Genomic DNA, 21,881 nt, shown 5'->3' with positions numbered 1-21,881 from the left:
GTTTCTGTTGAATACTAGCTTTCCAGCAAAAGGGGAAAGAGTCTCCATGCATGACTCCAGAACAGATGTTAGTCTAAGTCTTCCCTTCTTTAAAACATGACATCTAAAACAGATGAAATGACTCCACATTTAGTTAATAAACCCCTTTATATATATATTGAATGTAGAGAGGTTACAGTGAAAACAAACACATAGACACACATCCATACATATATACAGTCAGATGAGAATGCTCAGCCCTCTGCATTACATACTCCCCCAACAAAAGCAACAGTCATAACACAGGGAACTTGTCTATCTGTTGAAATAATTCATTTTAAACCACTATTTCCCTCAGGCACAAACGGGTGCAGATGAATGGGATTATGACACGTGTCTGTAGACGTTTTTTAAATGGATTCTGGCCAGCATGCACAGCATACATAGACTGTTGGCTTCTTAGATGCCGTGTGAATAACTTGATAAATAATTTATGGTAAGCAACCTTCATCTTTCAGAAAAAAACGATCAAAAATGTCTTGGGGAAAAAAAATGTGTTACCCAACATAAGCTTTAATAAAGTTAATAATGATTTTTGTCTCTGTATTGTAATTCCTTATAAGATGAACATAACAAAATTAATAAGTTTGCATGAAATTGCAGATATACTGAAATGCTGCAGTCACTCATGTACAGGGTAGTTTAGCACTTGGTGGAGATGGTGGAGAAGGCAATGCAGAGAAGAACATCTCAACAGATGAGGTTACAAGTGTGTTTAAGCTCTAAATACCATCACACAATCATGTTTTTCATAAAGCGTTAAGACTGCATGACCGCGGATACCCAAATTAAGCACAAAAAAAAGTCCACTTCTACAAATACCTGTACAAAAAAAAGAAACAAGAGCAAAAAAAAGTACAAAAAGAAAAAACCTCATTCATTCACGAAGACGGCTCTAATTGCAGAATGCACGCATGCATTTTTTTTCTTGTTCAGATGACAAGTTAGCTTCACGCCACAGCCATAGACAAAACTCAACAGTTTTACAAACATAACTAGAACGTTAAATAGTTGCTAGGCATTGGTCACTATGGGTTAAGGTGATCACATTTGACCACACGATCGGTGTAAGAGGATGTGGCCAAAGGAGTGTCAGTGTTTAGGGCAGGATACCTGTTTTTATATTTTTGTGGCAATTCATCACAGAAATCAAAAGTGCACTTTAACAGCTTTCTCTCATCCTCTCTCTTTTCCATCACGTAGATGCATGTCCTGTCATTTTAACTATGACATACACAGTATAGTTACACTGCTAAGGAATCAAATCATATAATGAATGCATTCCACAGTCACTTTAACCTGCTCACACTCTTTTATAAGATGGCCATATTTTGCCATTGCCAGTGTGATTGCACAATGGTCATGCTGGGCACTATGCTCGAGATACATGTAACCCACTGTTCTTCATGTTGTAAACAACAAATCTATTCTTGATCTCATAATCAATATCAAGAATGTAAGTGGTGATAAGGATACTGATGCAACACCACAGGAAGTACTTAAAGCAGAATGTCTATGACACTCTTGCATAGGGCTGTGCAAATAATCGCCTGCGATTTTGAACGTGATATTGCGTAGCTTGTCAGTGAACTACGGCTCTGTGTAGTAAATGCCGCTCCATCTGAAAGCACGTGCTGGAGGTTTATTACTAATCACAGAACTGGCTTTACTGACGAGATGCGCATGAAAATCGCATTAGATTATTTGCACAGCCCTACTCTTGCATGTGGTGCGCTTTATTAAATTGCAACCAAGTGCAGTGAGGCTGGTAAAAATAAAACTTATGGCAAAGGTCGCTATGCATCTATGGTAACATGCTCTTGACTGTCAATCATCCTTTAACATAAAAACCATAGTAAACAGTGTTTGGACCACATCAGCAGAGCGACACTGTAAGCTATTTCGATTTTTGACCCATAAAGTCTTAGTAATAAGTCACTGACCTTCAGTAAAAAGTCAAGCAGGTTCTTCCTTTTTCCTTTCCTTCCATGCCCTAATTACCTAAACCTCAGACAGTATGGGAGTTTGTACCTACCCTGCCTTGTGGAGAATCCAAATTCATCCTGCTTATAAGAGCCTATCGAAACATTCACAGCAATATGAAACATCACAGTGGGGTGGGAAGGCGGCACCAACACTGGCCGTGTGCTTACCCACAATGCATTGTGGGCTATGGGGGGCATTAGGTGGAGTCGGTGAGGTGCTGTTTCTCCAACACACAACCACCAGTGGCCCCGGCTAAAAGGGCGACATACAAACATGTGCATTAATAATTACATTCTATGCAAACACTCACACACTCAAGCCCTCATCGCCAGGGGCCACCATCATCTGTCCCAAACACTTGTCTAGATGTTTGTTTCAAAGCCGTTTCTGTCGTCATTGTCATTGTGATTGTTGGCGATTAGTTTCTAGTTGGTGATGGTGGTAGGTGTGGGGAAGCTGTCGCTACGACATCTCTCTGTCTTTATACCACTCCACAAACTCATCCAACAGCACTGGCCCTGAGAAAAGAGAAAAATGAGTCAAAAGACAAATCTGATGTACTTCCAGCTGCATTGTACAAAGTAATGATGGATGTCTAAATTGGGGTGTAATAATTATAACTATACAGGTATGTTAAATTGTGGGTGTTTGTACTCACAGGCCCCGTCCTCATCATAGTTACTGAGATCAAGATTGATAGTCCTACTGAATTCTAGAACATTGCACCATTGATCTTTATTTATAACCTTATACTTAGATTGCTGTGGGGGAAAAAAGAGAGGAATAACTGTCAAAAATTTCACAGACATAAAATATAAGACAATATGTACTGATGTGCAAATATCTGTATAAACTACCAGTCAAATATCTGTACTCACTAAATTTGCTTCCTAAAACTTTTGATTTAAAATGTATGGTGAATTTGATTCTTCAGACAAACACAAAATGGTAGCTATAAAATTGTAGAACTCTCTCAATACTGTTTAAAAAGCATTCCATGATGCATGAATTTGGCTGAATGTCAAATATATAAGAAGATTTTTATTAGTTTTACTTTTTTGTTGTTGCTTCTTGTGTTGTTCTAAAACTGTATGACTTTCTTTTTGGTGAACATAAAAGAAATGCTTTTTGTCCATACAAAGGAAATCATTGGTAACCAAAATGCTTTGGTTCCCAACATTCTTCAAGATATCTTCTTTTATGTTTCACAGAATTAAAAAGGTCATACAGTTTTGGAATGAGTGGGTGAGTAAATTATGACAGAATTTTCATTTTTGAGTCAACTATCCCTTTAGTAATAATGAGTAGTAATAATGAATGTGAAGGTGTGTTCAAACATTTGACTGGTCATGTAAAAAAATTCAAGTGACACTGATAGACTGTAAAGTTTCAAATATTTACTTCTAGAAACTGGTTAAACACTGGAAACAATGGCCAGGTCTTCCCAAGCAGAAGTCCCAGCATGCACTTGGCAGTATTCAAGTCTAAACTCCTCTGATCCTTCTCCTGCAAAGGGGTGGAAACAAATTAAAGTTTAAAGAGTTTGAATACAAGTTCACACATCACAATAAAAATACTTAGTTGGCAATTATGGTGGAGAAGTAAAAATCTGTAAATGACCCATTATTGCCAAGGTACTTAAAACCAGGTTGTATCCGCTTCAGAAATTGGTGTACTACGTATACTCTAAGCCAGAGGTTCTGATACTTTTTATGCCAAGTACCACCTCAGAAAATATTTGGCTCTCCAAGCAGAGGCGTCATGCCCATTCAAAGTGAAAAATGCAATACTCAATATGGCCGCTAGTGCTGCACGATTAATCGAATGCGATTGTCATGCGCATCTTGTCAGTAAAGCTGGTTCTGTAATCAGTAGTAGATCTCCATCACGTGCTTTCAGATGGAGCACCATTTACTACACAAGAGCCGTAGTTCACTGACAAGCTACTCAAAATCGCGTTCGGCGCTCTCCTTTAAAACAATTGAAAAAAGTTGCTAGCCTTGGGAAAAAAACACTTTGGTAATGTACAAGATGAGTCCAGACATGAACAATTCTGTTTGATCTAGACAGGATGAATGTCATGTTATCCATTCAAGCTATTTATTTGTACTGCTCCTCTTTATTGGCCCTATCGAACGGCTCCAATAAGAGCTTCACTCAGCAAAGCTCCAGTCGCTTTACAATTCATACCAAGGGAGTGAAAAAAAAAGCAACTATCTGGACAAGAGATACTTCTGCTGAGCAGACAAAGAGGTGAAACAATCCAAAATAGCACCATCTCTAGGCAGTCTCAAGCCCTTGTCTGCTGTAACTGAAGGACTGTGATGTGTCCAGCATGCATGCAGGGAAGAAAAAAAAAAACACAGAAAGGTTCCAGATGCACAGCCACTGGCAAAACCAAATATAGTGTTGAAGTATTAAAAGAAGACCAGAGCTTCTAAAGCGGATGATGATTAATGTTCATCAATCATCTGTCCTAATGCATATACACACTTACCCTGGCAAAGTCGAAGGCATATCGGTAAACGAGCTTGAAACTGGTGGCATCATTGAGGACAGACCTCAGGTAGTCTAGAGAGTTCCTGAGTTTTTCAGTAGAGTCACATCTGTGTATGAAAGAAGAAGAGGAAAAGTGAAGATTGGGATGAGAATACGTGTAGTAGCATGGTAGTACATGCATTTAAGGTTCATGTTTGGCCAGACATACTGCAATGAGCCCATTCCCTTGAGCCACTCCTGTAAAGTGAAGTAACCCATACTCTGGGCATCAAGCTTCCAGGCCAATACCAGCATCACTACCTGCGTACAAACATACATTAAAATGTAAATCTACTGGCAAGATATTTTTAGAGTAAACTATGAAATCATATTAGATCAGTTTAGTTTTCTTACATTCTCTGGCTCCACGCCAATGTCTTCACAGAATTTCTCCATCCCGTCCGGTCCAAAAACATCATCACAACCTATTTACACGACACATTCAAAAATAATGTACTATTATATACAGTGGCCCCAAAAAGTATTTAGACACTTAAGCCACAATTAAAAATGTATAAATGTCTTTGCATTACATTAAAAACATGGCATTTATTTGAAAGAAATACAGAACAAACTAAATTCAATCAAAACATTTCACAAAAATGCAAGTTTGTTAACTTGGGTTTCAAAATATGAAGCAATAGGTATTCCATTTCAAATAAAAACAAAAAAGTCTTGGACACTTTCTAGTTGTCAAACTTTGTGGAACATGTTCATATGTTAATGTGCCAGGGCACTTTGAACTTAATGGGATCTGACTTTACTTTATTATTTTGTATGCAATGAAATTCAGACATTTAAGTGTGACTTAAGTTTCCAAATACATGTTAGTAAGTATATACTTATAGTCATTCTATTTGCATCTTAACTGCATTTGGAAAATGTCTGAAGCCACAAGGAATTCTGAATCCAAAAAAAAAAAAAATCTAGCCTAAAATTGGGTGACATTATTCACTGCCTTCTAGACATTATCAAGTCAAATTATATCAGCTTACCAGATTCTGATGTGATTATACTCTTTTTAGGACCTTACCAATGAAATCAAAAAGATATACATTTGCAATAGCTCATAGTATTATGACAAACTCAATATGACAATTTTGCCCACATACCTGCATATTCATAGAACCATTCTAGACATCTCTTGCTAGAAAAAGCTTCGGCTTCCTGGATTTGCAATGTCTCCTGTTTTCTGTAAACACTGAAATGAATAGACAAGGACTGAGCGGAGGCTATTTAAATACACATTAACACACATTTGTATACACATTTAAGCACGAACATGCTACATCTGATACAAACAAGAAGAGACACATGCTCTGAGGGCAGAAATCCACCCACACAAAGAGATCTGATGGTGCAATTAACAGATTTGATAATTGCAACTTTCTATTGACATTAAAGCAGCACTACGTAACTTTTGGCGCTCTAGCGGTTAATAAACAGACCTGCACACATCCCGCGGAAGAACATTCCAACCGGAGCTACTTCTCTAAATTTATGTCTATGGCGATTCACGCAGAACTGTTACTCCACAGCGGTGACGACCCGACCAGGCTACAATAGTCCAAATATAAGTACTTATTATAAGTGTACCGTAGTGATTCGGAATAAGACAAAAACGCGGTTTGGAAGATGAATTAATGATGTACTCGCTCATTATATACATTTAGCAAATTCTGAAAACAGAAAAAGTTACATAGTGCTGCTTTAATATATTATAAAGAACATTCAGTTCCTTCCGTGCATAAATACAGAATTTCTTAATTGATATGATTTAACAGACACCTAGTTTATTTGTTAATCAAAAAGTTAGCTAGATGAATGAGTGTGTATGTGTGAGTGAATTAGAGGAAGGTCAACGGACAGATGGAATGGACAGAGATGAAAGGCTGGAGATATGGATGAATGAATGAATGGAAAGGTGAATGTTTTGAGCATACTTATCCTGCCGGCTCTTCTTAGCAGACAGGTCATCTCCAGCAGTGGGTCTCCTCTTTTTCCTGGGGGGCATGGCTCTGGAGCAGCAGGCTGGAAAAGATAGACAGACACAACACAAAGATGATAATTATTTTTTTGTGTCCTTTTTCAGTCATTCCCTCCCTCAAACCAGGGATATGTCCTCATTTACTTATGCTATTTCATGCATTCTGAGTTATTTACACTGTTAAAAGATTTAGATTCTCATGCAAAACATGGCCAAAGTTTTTGTTGGCAATCAGCGCGTAAGTGTGCAAGTGTGACTATTTAGCTCCGCCCACGGTATGCCTCCAGGAGCTCAGCTGTTTTCTGAGAAAATCGTAAAGCTGTATCTTTCTTTTATAAATCTGATAAAGACTAAAGACTCTTCAAAAATATGAAGGATGCAATACCACTATATAGGTACTCAAGATTAACATGAGATTGGCCGAAACTGTGTGTTATGTCCCCTTTAAAATGGCCTGCAAACTCAAAAGAGCTCTTATCAAGCTTTAATATTAAAACCTGGAGGAATGTTACTTCTATAATGAAAAAATATAAGGATTATAGTAAAAATACACAAGCTTCTTAAAAGTTTGCGACCAGTAAGATGTTCACCAATAAGAGGGAAACTGTGATACATTTTTTCAGGACAGTTGATGAATAGAATGTTCAAAAGAACATCATTTTTTTTCTTACAGACATCTTTTGTAACATTATACATGTCTTTACTATTAATTATGATCAATTTAAAGCATCCTTGCTGAATAAAAGCATTAAAATCCTACAGACTTTAAATGGTTTTAAATGGTTGTGTAGAAGAAAAAAATATACATCATGATGCAAGTTTCCAGCATCAAGTACGCTTTAAGTTCTAACTAAAATTTTAAATCAGCAGTAAAAAAGAAAATTATGTTTGATAATAGATGATAAGGTTATGAAGGGATGGAGAAGCATGCAAGGTGAGGTCACTACCTGTACCGTGAGTCTCTGGGCCGACGTCTTCTGTCAGGTTCTATGGTGAAAAAGAAACAGCATTTAACACCCACAATCACTCTCTCTCTCTTACTCAAACAACATTCTGCAGCAGAGTAGAAGCTATTAGCACCGCACCATAAAAAGAAGAAAGTAAACATGTGTATGTGTGTGATGTAGGTGGCTGATCATCTTATATTCCTGTAACCTTTACAGATGCTGCCTGTGCTCTTCTCGGGGAGGAAAGTTCTGGAAATAAGTTAATGTAGAGCAAAACTCTGTGTGAATCAGGGTTATGAAGGTAGTTAAGTAAATGACTTGATCAAAGGTTAATCTGTAGTATGTAATAATGCCTTTGAGTGTCCTAACCTCACATATGGCCAAACACTGCTATCCCACAATGCTAATCTACCAAGACAGGCAACACCGGCCAGTACAGCACCGTCAGCTTTTGCATTAATCTCAATATAAGAACAACAACCTAAAACAGAGGATTCATGGCCTGATCTAATCATATTCACACTACAATGTCAGCGGTCATCACATCTGCAAAATTTTGCATGCAATTATACATATTATATATCTATATACTATATATACTGTAGTTCTACTCATCTGCTATCCCTTGCCTGTTTGTTTAGAAGGTTTTTATTGTCAAAAGTATTTTACATCATGGATTACGCCATTTTAACAAATACAGGACAGATTTGTCTAAAAATCTGCATAACCCACCTAGTCATGGTTTTAAATGATCTATTCTAATGCCTCTTAAAAGGTTTTCTCTTTTAAAAGTCATGTTTGAAGAGAGTTTGAAGGTTGACAAATCAAACAAATGTCCAAGTGCTTTCAAATCGTAATCATAAGTCTTTATTCGCAGGATTCAACTTTAGCAAAGAACAAATCTGGTATTTCAGAGAGTTTGATCCATGCGTCTTCTAATAGGTTCACATAATAAACAACACAGAAATCAGTCTTGATACATTGGTTCCTGTACTTTGGTAGGGACCTTAAAGCAAACATGTTTCGAATAAAACTGAATGCTTTGTTGATTCCAGGTTGGTTTATAGGCCTGCCTGCCAGAATCACACTGAAACAAAAGAATCAATCATCTAGTGATGAACTATACATGAAAATGTGCATAAATCCCACCAGTAAAAATACTCTTGGTTTAAATTATTTAAAGGCGTTAATGTTAAATCTGGCAATAAAGCTGATGAATATTTAAGTGCATGCAGACGGAGTCCATATTTACCAGTCTGTGCAGGGTGTGGTAGATCTTGTGGATACTGGCCAGTGTGGACAAATGAGAGTTCAGCTGGAAATCTGTGAGGGGCATACAAAAATAAACATCTGTTACTCCTGGCAGTTATGTACGCATCTGGACTGTACATAGGTTTGTGTGTTGCTTGTTGTGGTGTGTATATATATATATGTTCATACAGTGTCTTCAGTCTACATGTTGAAATTATTGAGGATATGGGAAAGAAGCATCTGCTCCAGTCAGCCTGTAGAGCGACAGAAATATGAGAGGCCATGTGAGATGCTGAAGTGTTTCTAATAGTCTAATGCATACAGTATGCATTTAACTGCTCTATGTGTCTTCATTATGAAGATAGCCACCTACCAACACTGTCATCCATAATCTTTATATTATCAAGTATGGTTTCATCAAGAAAGTAAATGCCACTGTGGAGGTCATATTTCTCTAGCATGTAAATATCAGGTCATAGCGAATCTTCTGTATCTAGAAAAATGTATGAACGCAAGATTTGGGATTAGATACATTTGAGAAGGTATATACACAGAGACCCAAATACAGATTGAAACAGGCTTGCAAGTGTATACTTAACTCCAGTTGCACAAAAAGTACACAGCAATATTCCAGAAACTTGTAACCTAACACTTCAAAAGATGCAATGATTCATTGTATGTGATAACGTGATGAAATTGAATTGTTTTCAAAGAAAGTCAGTAATGCCAATTCCCTTTCAGTCTTTAATTTACTTTTAGATCCGCAGTTTTTCATTCAGCATATTCTTCAAGATAATATAGCCTTAATATCAAAAAACGATATTCAGATATGAATAGATGTTCATTGTTAAAGGTCAATGGCATCTTTTTAAAGGTCCACTAGACCTCAGTGTCTAAGAACTGTCCTCATGCAGTGCAATGGAAAAAATAATATATTCTAAAGCATAAAGAAGCCCTAATTGAAGTGTATGGTTCTTATTATCATTTGTTTTAATTAAATTAATAACATGACAAAGGTGGATCAGGCACCAATGTCCCTACTAAATGCTTACTGGTTATATTTAATGTAACTCTTCTTCTATTACATTAACTTTTTTGTATGTTTTGTTTATTTGTTTGTTTTCAAATAATATTAATAATAAATTATTTGGTATTTATTAGACTGTTTCTGACTTCAGTCGGAATGGAAAACCCTTATACAATATTCAAAGGATAAAACGTGTTGGTGCATGAAAACTAGGTTAGTATTACGCATTTTTAGAGAAATTAATGCCCGACGTAGCGATGTGAAAATTACATACGCATATGATTCATTTTGTACACATTTTAAACTTCCACCTTCACGCTAGTCGGATCTAAAAAATTACGTATCGGTGCAGGCCTTTCTATACAAGCGATGAGCGAGTAGACAAGCCCCCGAAACAACATTAAATTCAGAGTTGATGAAAGACATCCAGTTTAAACAGTCTAATCCAGGGCATAATTAAAGCAAACTCGACATATAACGAGACTATTTGTGAACGTGTGACGCAGTTGTCAGGAATGTCAGTGGATATGAAATACCCCAAACATGTAAGAAACAGTATTACTCGCATTCACACCAACACATTTAAAACATTCACATCTCTATACTGACTGCAGTTGAAAATAAGATTTTCTGCCACATAGTTCACATATGAGCGCATATGTGAACTATGTGGCAGAAAAAACTTGCAACGACTTTACAAAGTATTTGAAGCGTCTGTGGACTTCTGGGGAATGTAGTCTAACGACAATCAACGCCTGCGTTTGCCAATGAAATAGTTCAACTGAATAAACTACATTTCCCATAATTCCTCAAATCATAATTTCAATTGGTACTCTACCCCAACTGATGAATGCGACCCAAATGCTGCAAAAAAGATTTTCTATCTTTGATCAAAGCTATTTTTTCACAACGATATGCAGTTGATCTTTCAGAGGGACGTACAGTAATGCGGTAGATCATACTCGACGTGTTTGCAAGCACTATTTTTTTACACAACTGCGTCACAATTTTCACCCCGTCATTTTTCCGCAGTTTTCTCGAAAAAAACTGACCCGTTTAGCTCTAAAACAACAATCTTTCACTTGCTCTTCGGTTGCTTTGCATCGCTCGCTCGAGTTGTGATGAGATGGATCCCTTAAGGTTATTTGGGTATTAAAGGTAATTAGTGTACAAGTGTATTGTGTAAATAGGATCAGATACCTTGCTCGGATTGCTGTATATACTCGAGCAAAGAAGCCTAAAATGCAGCGTTATTCCTTGCAAGGTCGTTGTCGCTTGCAAGCGCCCAAGACACCGGAGTAAAAACACAAAGAGAGCAGCTAGCAAGCTCGGAGTCAATCTGATGATTTGTATGCTCGGGTAACGGCTACTTCACTCACAAAATGCGTCAATACAGCGAATCATACATCTTAAAAGAAGTCACGGTGACTTGTCAGGGTGCAGCAAGTTCGCAATTGCCATCACAGGTCGACAGAATACGAATAGCAGTGAAAGCGCACTATTGTACTTACTTGACGCATCTGAGTGCATTTTTATGAAACACACAACTGTATTTGTGTGAGTCTGCAGACCGGCCAGTGGGCGGGACATGTCAATATTATACATGCCCACAAATTATTTAGATGGACGAAATTTTCAGTCACCTCGCCCACTCGTGTCACTGATTGGTCGAGAGCAGTGTCAAAAACACTGCACAAGTACACTGTGTACATCCCGCCTCTAAACCAACGTGATTGGTTAAAACGCTTCCATAGCCCCTGCCCTCGACGCACATGATTGGCTGAAAAGTATGTCTCCACCCATCAGTTACGATAGTTTCCTCGTGCATAGCAGAAAGCCAGCCCACGATGATACGCTATTGGCTCAGCTGTGCACCAACACAGAACCCACTTGGGTTAACAAAACAATGGTGAGAGAATACAGTGAAAAACATTACAGAACGAGGTTGCTTTTGCTTGTTTCTGCGCTACTGTCATCCAAACATTTCAATGAAAAGTTGCTAAAGTAAATTGAAGGAACCAGGAACCACAATTATGTTAGCCATTGTGATTAAAAGGTTGTTCACACCTAAATATCATCATCACTTCCTGACCCTAATGTCGTAATGTCGTTTAGAATCAGTATTTATCTGTTAACCAAAAAAAGAAGATGTTGGGCATACTGGCAACTTCAGTCACCATTCACTTTCAATGTATTCATTGGCAATAGATACTATAAAGGCAAATGGTGAATCATTCTGCCTATCATCTCCATTTATGTATGCTATATGCAGTGTATTTCAGTAAAACGTACCATGTGCTTAGTGTTACATGGTCTTTATCCGGTGAGGTCCGGTTGGGGAGTTACGGAACGATCTCATATCGCATAATCTTATTAACTGTTTATCTCCTGAACTGCAACTTTCTTTACCTCGCTATTCAGCGCCCAATCCCGCCGTGCAGTCAATTTCACTGGTTACGTTTAGGGTCAGGTGTGGGGGAGGTTTAGGAGTTAGCATTTTTTGTAGGATAGTGTAGGAAATCATCACTTTAATTGACACAACCAATAAAACCTTTAGAATCAGCTGTGGGGCGGAGTTTGCACTGAAGGGGATTGGGGGAAAAACTGCGCATGCGTGTCATGTGTCTGTCTGTCAATGGGAGGAAGCCACGCCCTATTTTGGAGCTCCCACCCCGTTTTGGAGTTCCCGCCCCCATTTGGAGATCTCCGGCCTGCAGTTATATCTACTTGGAGAAGGGAATAGGTGCGTTCGACTTGAAGCACAGCTACAGACAACAGTCAACGAGAGTAGCCGCTTGCAGTCGGGCGCGGAGTTGAAAACGGAGCCGTCAAGCCGGACACTTTCTGCTCCCGTTAGTGACGCTCGCGTCAGCACTCCTGCAGTCGCTCTGAAAAAGCTGCACCAGCTGAGTCAGCCGGCTGCTCTCGAAACCCTATCGCGGTACTTTGATGCCACACGTGACAGTGTCATAGAGTCGGCGCCGGTTCAAGTCGGACAAAATTTCTAACCGGCATGCACTGCTTCAAGTCAGCCGCCGATCGGTTTGCGCGGTGCGGCATTAAGTCGAACGCACCTTATAACTGCAGACCGGAGATCTCCAAATGGGGGCAGGACTCCAAAATGGGGTGGGAGCTCCAAAATAGGGCGTGGCTTCCTCCCATTGACAGACAGGCACATGACACGCATGTGCAATTTTTTCCCTCAATCCACTTCAGTGCAAACTCCGCCCCACAGCTGATTCTAAAGGTTTTATTGGTTGTGTCAATTAAAGTGTTGATTTCCTACATTATGCTACAAAAAATGCTAACCCCTAAACCTACCCCACACCTGACCCTAACCTTAACCAGTGAAATTGACTGCACGGCGGGATTGGCGCTGAATAGCGTGGTAAAGAAAGATGCAGTTCAGGAGATAAACAGTTAATAAGATTATGCGATATGAGATCGTTCCATAACTCCCCAACCGGACCTCACCGGACAATGGCACCTGTTTAGTTACACCCAGCGTCACTACCCACTCCTACCCTGCGAATTTCGAGCCCCGGGACGCCCCAGTTGCTTAGAAAAAAGCGATAGAGTGAAATCTTTCCCCTGCGCTGCGCTGGGACGGCTCGCGGGAGAGCTCGTGGGTGATTCCCGTTTACATCATGAAGCACGTTTATATCATGAAGCAGAGGTTCAAACTCCAGTCCGAACACCACTGGCACAAGCTTTGGGCTCTGCTCTCACTGAGAATATTTACTTATTTTAGCATATTTTATTTTAGATGAACTAGAAACAATGTTTAATTTATAAAGTTTTATTTTGAAATGTAAGTCAATAACAATTGGCCGAAGCCAGAGCCAATGGTGAAAGTCTTTGCGCGTAGAGACCCCGCCCCATTTTGGAGGTTCTGCCCACTTTTGGAGTTCACGCCCCATTTTGGAGATCTCCGGTCTGCAGTTATACCTACTTGACTAACCCCAGTTCAGGTATCTCGCATTTCTCTCAGGTCTCTTGGCGCCCCCTAGCACAGATGGCTCATTGTGCCCTTACACTCTTACAAAGAAAACCTTTCTGTAAGCAGTTAATAAAAGAAACTTTTTTAGTGTGAAGAACATTTTAATAATATGAAAAACCTTTTCCACTATAAAGAATCTTTTGTGCAGTCGTTTCCATGGATGTTAAAAGGCTCTTCATTGAACCACAGACCTTAGCATAGACGCCATATTAAATTTTACGTGGATGATAACAAGGCTGTGAGACTTTACAGTGTGCCGTATAAAGGTCTTAGATCACATGCAATTTTCACAACTTTCAAAAACTGTTTTATTAACTGTTTTATTATTATTTATTGATTTATTATTTTATTTAGGCTATTTATGCCTACTGAAAATCTATTGGAAAGATGTTTCGTCAGCCGAGCAATCCGTATGTTGTTAAGCAATAGCCTAGTACAATCCACTGAACCCTCTGACTGTACTTCCATCCTCGAGCAGCATTTCCAGCCTCGTGTTCATTCCTGTCAGAGATTAAATATGGTGCTACCTTGACTAAGGTCTATGCCAGGCCAGCAAAGAACCCAACAAAATATGGTTTTGTGATATATTTATAATATTTAAATCTATAATAAAATTATATGTCAGTATTTACGTTTTGTCAAAGTTCCCTCCGCTGATGAAAGAAACAGAAAGGACTCGAGCTGTCCACTATTGCTACACTTTCAAGCGAACAATTGACCAGCATCCAGTGAAGCAGGTGGAAACTATTCCTTGATTAGCTGGTTACTGAAATGTTTAAAAGCTCTGTACTAGTGGAGGAGACGAGGTAAAAAAAATATTACTTTCCCAGTCTTATGTTTCGACTACTTATGGGGGAATCCGTAATTAGGGGTTAATCATTCAAACCGTGCTCTGTCCTGTTGATGGAAGTCTTAGCAGTGAGATGGGAACCAGAGCACTGTGAGGATGTAGTGCAGGCAGGTTGATTAGTTATATACAGGTTTATTAAATTTATAAAGTGAGGTTAAAAGATTCATACCAACAATCTGTTGATTGCTTGTTTCTCTTACCTCATACATTCTCTTTGTTTAAATAAAGCTCGTACATACTTTTTATTATTAAAATGATAAGACCACTAACCCCAGTTCAAGTATCTCGATTTATTGGACAATAGAGGAATAGGCCTATGTGAAATATCCCTATATGTAAATACCACGTGAATTCATATACACGTAAAGCAGGGGGCGCAAGTTATTTTATTAGTCATTTTATTAGTTTGTGTCGTTATTATAGCTCTATGAAAATGAAAAAAAGCCGAGTGAGATAATTTATAGTTGTGTAGAATAGCTACAGTTTATATAATGGCGATGATCATGTGTTTTTTATAATTCAGCTGTATAAGGGCAATTTGTTTTAAAGTTCCGATCTTGTGAACCACGGAAAACAAAAACGGGGAGTGACCATAGACTGTATGGGAGTGACCTTAAAGGGGTCATATGATGCTGCTAAAAAGAACATTATTTTGTGTATTTGGTGTAATGAAATGTGTTTATGCGGTTTAAAGTAAAAAAAACACTTTCTTTGCGTGAACATTTGGGTGGCGTTATGCAAATCTTCCCACATAGTGAGGTAGATATGTGGGGGCGTGTTCAAACGAGCCGTTTTAGGTAGGTGTGGCTAACTCTTAACTTTTATAAAGAATATCTCTTTGGATTTGAGACTTTAGTCTTTGCAACTTTACAGATCTTCTTTATGCACCAAGAGCTTGTAACACTCTAAAGAGAAAGGAAAAAATGAAATCGCATCATATGACCCCTTTAAGAAAAAAAAAGTGTGGAGGGGCCACAGAACAGTATCATTCATAGAAGTCAGTGGGATGGGCGTTTAAAGACGCGTAAAGTCACGTGGCTAACGCAGACACGCAGTTTGAACTCCCAAGATGCATTGCACGCTTAACTTTAAATTATTATTATCATATTTAGTGCTTTATGTGCTTATATGCATCTTAAATATAAATTATGGTAGATTTATTTGTTTATTATAATGTATTAATTTAGTTGGTGTTATTTGTAATGGTCGCTATGTGGTCACCGTCATTGATGTTTGTGTCTAGACTACTCTCATACTGTACCCGAAACGCTCTGGAATCAATACACTCATATTTCTTCTCAGATCGTATAAATCTTTCGCCTTTTACTAAAGATTTCCGTGGGAAGAAAAACAATGAGTATCAATTAATTTTTTGATACCCCGTTTGTACGGGGCTGTCTAATCGGTAAACGAAAGAAATAAAATTGCAAGTGGCTCTATGATAATACTCTATGTATTAAGTAGTATAACGTGAATAAAAACATAACATTTTTATTTTTGTAAGGCGATTGTAATATAATGTTTACTACAAATACACAAACTCAGAGGAGTCACATGGATACAATAGTCACTTGTTTTGAAGTTTCTTTCTTCTGTTGAACACAAAAGAAGATACTTTGAAAAATGAAAGTATCCTAACAGTTGATGGGCACCATTGACCTCCATAGTAGGAATAAATACTATGGAGGTCAATGGTGCGTATCAACTGTTCAGATGTGCACTGATCAGATTTACTCGTGCAGTGGAGGGTGAGTAAATGAAGACAGAATTTTCTTTCCGGAAGTGAACTTGCTCCTTTAATTATAACACTCATGTTTCTTTATAAACCATATATATTTTTCTTTTCTTTATTAAATACTTCCGTGGAGAGAAACACAATCTTTTTTTCTTTTTTTTATGCTATTTTTCAAAGTACGTTATTTTCTGTTAATAAAAAAAAAGAAATATATTTTTATAAGTAAGTACCTTTGCAACGTTGGTTTCGTATGTGGTATTTTGTTTTTCTCAGCAGTCAGGTGCCTGTAACACGCTGTGATGTATGTTTACAGATTAATCGCAGTTTTATTTCTTTTCAAATCTTTCACACATTAAAAATGTTTGTGGAAAGAATCAACAACTTTAAAAGATGTTAAGAGATAGGAATGATTCTAAAATCAATTGTGGTATATCTATACAAGTGGTTTATAACTCTTTTTGTCATTTCGCTTTTCTGTAATTTTGAATGAAGCAGACAAGAAACGCAAAATATGTTTAAAATGTTCATTTTAAAAAGACACATTGCTTTACTTGCCATGGACCAACGTAACTGTTTGCCAGTATATATATTTTTTTTAACAAAGATGGATTCACTGTCATGTGTATTTAATAAAGCACATGTGAATAGAAGCATTCTGTGTTAGTATAAACATAAGAAAACTGTGACTTTGAATATTCATGTCTATTGAAATTGACATGTAAAGGGTTTTCACAATTTAGAATATGTAGTTTTATCATAGACACAACGTGTGTCTCCATATTTGACCTCAGACTGAACGTCATTTCTCTCTCTGTGCTTTGTAGATTCAAGTACAGCATTTAGATATAAAATTGCCAAGCCATGTAAGTGAGCTATTGCAAATCTGAGTTGATGCAGCCTTATTTATCTGGAAGGCTATTAATGTTTATCTGGAAGTCTATTAATGTTTCCTCTTTCTTATCTTCCTGCTGCTTTATGACCTGAAAATAACAAATGTCTTCAAAAAAGGCTTTCTTGGATTGGTCAGGCCCTCAACTGCTAAAGTTTGAAGCAGTGTTTATAACCTATAACCTATTCTTCCACATTTATGAAAATGGGAGATACAGTGCTTGAGTGCTACAGTGGCCAAGGGTGTGTCTAACTAGGCTAATATTGTCTGATAAAGATTTATCAGAGCAGGCAGTGAATGTTGGACAGAGGTGAGCTCCCTGACAAGAGTACGTGTCAAAACAGGAAATCGGCACACTTTACACACAGATGACACTGAAAGGAAATTTTGACATTGGTGAAACATAAGCAATTGAAGGTTAAATCATATCACATCATTTGAAGATGTAGAAGATACATTATTAAAATGTTTTTTCAAAGTTGTAAATAAAAAAATATTGGAGTGTGTTTTTCAGGAAAATATTTCTACTTAAAAATGTAATGCTTAATACAATGTTAGTTGTTTGTTTGTAATTATTTGTGAAATTTACTACTAATTTCTTGTGAAAAATTTTCAAAGTAAATCCTACACCAGTTTTTCTTTTCAGTGTTTATCTTCATCCTTCGACAGATTATTTTAAATGTCTTTTAAGCATGATTAAGTATTATGTCTTAGCAGCACTTTGAAGTGACTGCTAGTGCTATAAAGAACAGAAATGGGTGAAGGGTTCAAATCATTACGTCTACATATTTTTTCAAAACTATTCATATGTACACAATTCATAAAACACTAAATCCAGTGATTGTTATATAAATTCAAATAGCATAGCACAGTGTTCACGTGTGTGTAATTTGCAAGGCAAACATGACATTGGATTTGGGTTGAAACTACAGGACATTACAGCACTTCCCCCAATGGGAGGTGCATGACACAGCTATTGATGGAGAGGAGGAGCTCTATGAGGTCAAAAAACAAAACAAAAAAAAACAAAAGAGTGACTATGTAGTAGAAGAAGAAGCATAGCAGACAAAAAGAAAAGAGAGGAGCGCATGAATGAAAAAGACATGAGTACAGAAGGAAATCAGAGTACAGGAGGAGAAGGAGTGGTGGACAGAAAACCTGGTCAGTCTGGGTGGAAGGTAAGAGAGTGTTGAGAGGTTTGTTTATCTTTCAGAAAGACTGCAGCTAAATATTCATGTAGCTGCTTATAATAATGAATAAAAAGATCTTTAACATTAATGTAGGCCTTCATTGAGAGCAGTGTTCTTTGTGTCAAAGCTCAATATAAGTAGCTAAAATTCACGTTTAGTATTTGAATGTTTGTTCAGACCAACGTTCATGTGGTTGATAGCATGTAGACTGATGGTAACAGATGTTCACCTCACTTCCTGTGATATCAGGCCTGCATTTACTGTATGGTCACCAGGTAAACACAGAGCCAGAAAGCTGTAAATAAAGTGTTTAGACATTTAGAAATGTGCTCAAAAGTACAGAATATACCAGGTTTCAAAGTACCACGGGATGATTGTTTAACATAGGCAAATAGCTTGATGAATGGGGGCTTCCTGTAATCCAAGCATCTCCATTAAGAGAGGATTTTCCTTTTCTCTGACCTTTTTGTTGTTACAGCAATTCCAGTGCCCCATAGCTGATCCACACTTTCCTAGAGAAGATATAAAGAAGATATGGAAGGAGTGTCAGTACGAGAGCTTCTGGTATCGAGGTAAAGATACATAGACACACTTGTGCGCATTTACTATCCCTTAGTTAACCCAAAAATTAAAATGCCATAATAATTTTTTCACCCTCATGTCATTCCAAAACTGTATGACTTTCTTTCTTCTGCTGAACACAAAAGAAGATATTTTTAAGAATTTTGGTAGCCAAACTGTTTTGGTTGACTTACATATAGACTTACATTACATATTGTTCCACAGAAGAAAAAAAGGGTGAATAAATAATGACATATTTTTCATTTTTGGGTTAACTATCCCTTTAATGGAGATAGACCATGATGTTTTTGTTCTGTTCAGTTAAACCATTTGTTCGATATGTATTACAAAGATTACAAGGAGTACATTTTTCCAAGAAAATACTATTTCAGTCTCTACTTTCAGTGACCCAGTTGTCCATTGTAACCAAATATTTAGAATTGGAAGGTAAAATAAGATGTAAAATATCCATCATCAATGCACTTATACAAGCAACATTTAATCTGATCAGCCCCTCTGGAGTATAGCAGGAATAATTTCTTCCTCCGAATCATTTCTAGAGCCCCAGTAAGTCATATTGGAAACACTGAAGTGTCCTCAGATTGCTTCTTGTCTTGCACCTCCGATTGAGAATTTACGTGTTTACATTGAGTGGTGACTTCTGGATCTGAATTTACCAAAGGAACCATTTGGTATTCAGATGTTGAATGCTTAGATCTATATTTGTTGCTTTTTAACCTCAGACAGACCTGTTAATGTCTCCACAGCTCTTCCACTCTCTGCCGGCAGCATGGCTGTGTCTGGTGGCCTCATTTACAGCGGTAAGATTCAGCCTACAAATAATGTAAACATGCATTCATTACACAAAGCTGTTGGGTTTGAGCCATGAGTTCAGGGGTAGTTTGGGCAGTTTTGTTTAAATGTTAACTGAAATGAAATAATATATATATATGAAAACTTATTTCAGCTAGTTGCCAAGGCAGCATTTTTCATTATTTAGTTTACCTTGATGTACTAAAATAACAAAAACTGAAATGAAAATGAAAACTACACAAACACATATGTGACCCTGGACCACAAAACCAGTCTTAAGTCGCTTGGGTATTTTTGTAGCAATAGCCAAAAAATACATTGTATGGGTCAAAATTATCGATTTTTCTTTTATGCCAAAAATCATTAGGATATTAAGTAAAGATCATGTTCCATGAAGATATTTTGTACATTTCCTACCGTAAATATATCAAAACTTCATTTTTGATCATTAATATGCATTGCTAAGGACTTCATTTGGACAACTTTAAAGGCAATTTTCTCAATATTTCGATTTTTTTGCACCCTCAGATTCCAGATTTTCAAATAGTTGTATCTCGGCCAAATATTGTCCTATCCTAACAAACCATACATCAATGGAAAGCTTATTTATTCAGCTTTCAGATGATGTATAAATCTCAATTTCGAAAAATTGACCCTTTTGAGTGGTTTTGTGGTCCAGGGTCACATATAAAGACAAAAATCAACAAAATTACTAAAACTTTAAAAAAAATAAGATGAAAACAGAATTTATAAAATACAACAATCTCAAGATATTAATAAAAACTATTTTTTAAATTGTAGGCTACTAAAATAACACTGTTAAAACTATCGTAAATTATGCTTTCTGAATGAAACACTGTTATAAACACTTGCTTGAGCCAAAAGACATGAGTGCAAAAACTCTGTTTAGCACATGTTTACATAGAAAAACCATGGAAAAGCAGAGTTCTGTGTGAAAGGCTTCTTTTTTTGTTGGACTGTATTGAAAACGTATAATCCAGTTTACATTTTTTTTAACAGGCGTCTGGAAACAGTCCAAGCGATTTGGGTATTTCCCTAAACTGCTTTGTAAGTCTCTATTGAATAATAATTTCCCACCTCATATTAGTATGCATGTTTTGTATCATTTGGCAATTACAGTTGGAATACAAACCCATCTATCCATTTTTTCTTCTGCAGAGGCGGGTATTGTGGGTTACGCAGTAGGCAAAGCTTCCTATGCCGGGACCTGCAGAGAGAAGTTCAACAGTAAACTGGGACCAGAGTTCGCCAAAGGGTTTAGTCCTCCTGGATTTGGACCTGGTGGCTCTAAACCTGGACATAAGTAAGTATCATGAGGATTAGTCATGTGTCATGAGCTTTTTGCAGTAATTTTGTTGTTTGAAATATCTGTTCATGTTTTCCTTTATACAGACACTGCATCCATGTGTGTGAAAAGTGCAAGCAAGAAGAAGCAACAGCGCCTGATGCACCCACTCAGAGCTAAGGTGAAGAAACACAACACACCCAAACACACCCATGTACCTACACACAAAAGATCCAACTAAGTCAACACCTTCACACTAAACCACACCCACCAGCCGCTATTCATTGACATTCTAAACCACATGCCCACCAAACACCCCTTACCTGGTGTTGTTTAAAGGGGTCATATGACGTTGCTAAAAAAGAACATTATTTTGTGTATTTGGTGTAATGAAATGTGTTTATGCGGTTCAAGGTTAAAAAAACACATTATTTTCCACATACTGTACATTATTGTTTCTCCTCTATGCCCCGCCTTTCTGAAACGCATCGATTTTTACAAAGCTAATCGTTCTGAAAAGCGAGGTGTGCTCTGATTGGCCAGCTATCCAGTGCGTTGTGATTGGCCGGATACCTCCAGCGTGTGAAGCAAATGTTACGCCCCTTACCATATTGTGATACCGTGTCCTGGTGCGACGAGACAAATCCAATAAAACCCATTATAAACGAGGCATTTGTTGCATCCAGTGGGGATGCAACAAATTTATAACATAATTAAACATTAAACATAATTACTGATTATAATGACTTATACTGTCTTTTT

The 21,881-nt window shown here is 37.5% G+C and overlaps 2 protein-coding genes across 6 annotated transcripts in view; one reads left to right on the top strand and one right to left on the bottom strand.

Moving 5' to 3' along the window:
* Positions 1-1,703: 1,703 nt before the first annotated feature.
* Positions 1,704-11,380, bottom strand: LOC107718387 (DCN1-like protein 4). 5 transcript variants are annotated; one of them, XM_016525437.1, is made up of 13 exons: positions 10,976-11,267; positions 9,122-9,241; positions 8,750-8,820; positions 7,498-7,537; positions 6,507-6,594; positions 5,676-5,764; positions 5,559-5,591; positions 4,918-4,988; positions 4,733-4,824; positions 4,523-4,631; positions 3,427-3,531; positions 2,684-2,786; positions 1,704-2,543 (listed from the first exon to the last, which is right to left on the bottom strand). In XM_016525437.1, the coding sequence occupies exons 2-13, from the start codon at positions 9,207-9,209 to the stop codon at positions 2,488-2,490; spliced, it is 945 nt and encodes a 314-aa protein (XP_016380923.1). In that variant the 5' UTR covers positions 9,210-9,241; positions 10,976-11,267; the 3' UTR covers positions 1,704-2,487. The 5 variants fall into 5 exon arrangements, with proteins under 5 accessions (XP_016380923.1, XP_016380922.1, XP_016380924.1 ...); XM_016525436.1 differs by lacking the exons at positions 9,122-9,241; positions 10,976-11,267 and adding an exon at positions 11,275-11,366; XM_016525438.1 differs by lacking the exons at positions 9,122-9,241; positions 10,976-11,267 and adding an exon at positions 11,287-11,366.
* Positions 11,381-18,258: 6,878 nt separating this feature from the next.
* ociad2 (OCIA domain containing 2) overlaps positions 18,259-21,881 on the top strand; it is a 5,717-nt gene continuing 2,094 nt past the window's right edge. The window contains 6 exon segments of the mRNA XM_016525434.1: positions 18,259-18,427; positions 18,918-19,011; positions 19,768-19,821; positions 20,834-20,881; positions 20,993-21,137; positions 21,227-21,300. Of these exon segments, the coding sequence (XP_016380920.1) occupies positions 18,338-18,427; positions 18,918-19,011; positions 19,768-19,821; positions 20,834-20,881; positions 20,993-21,137; positions 21,227-21,299 (504 nt within the window). The 5' untranslated portion in view covers positions 18,259-18,337 and the 3' untranslated portion in view covers position 21,300.

This window comes from Sinocyclocheilus rhinocerous, unplaced genomic scaffold (genome assembly GCF_001515625.1).
Source record: "Sinocyclocheilus rhinocerous isolate Xijiao unplaced genomic scaffold, SAMN03320098_v1.1 scaffold453, whole genome shotgun sequence".
Lineage (NCBI taxonomy): Eukaryota > Metazoa > Chordata > Actinopteri > Cypriniformes > Cyprinidae > Sinocyclocheilus > Sinocyclocheilus rhinocerous.
Note: the sequence above shows the minus strand (reverse complement) of the source record. Positions and strands in the feature narration are given on the sequence as shown.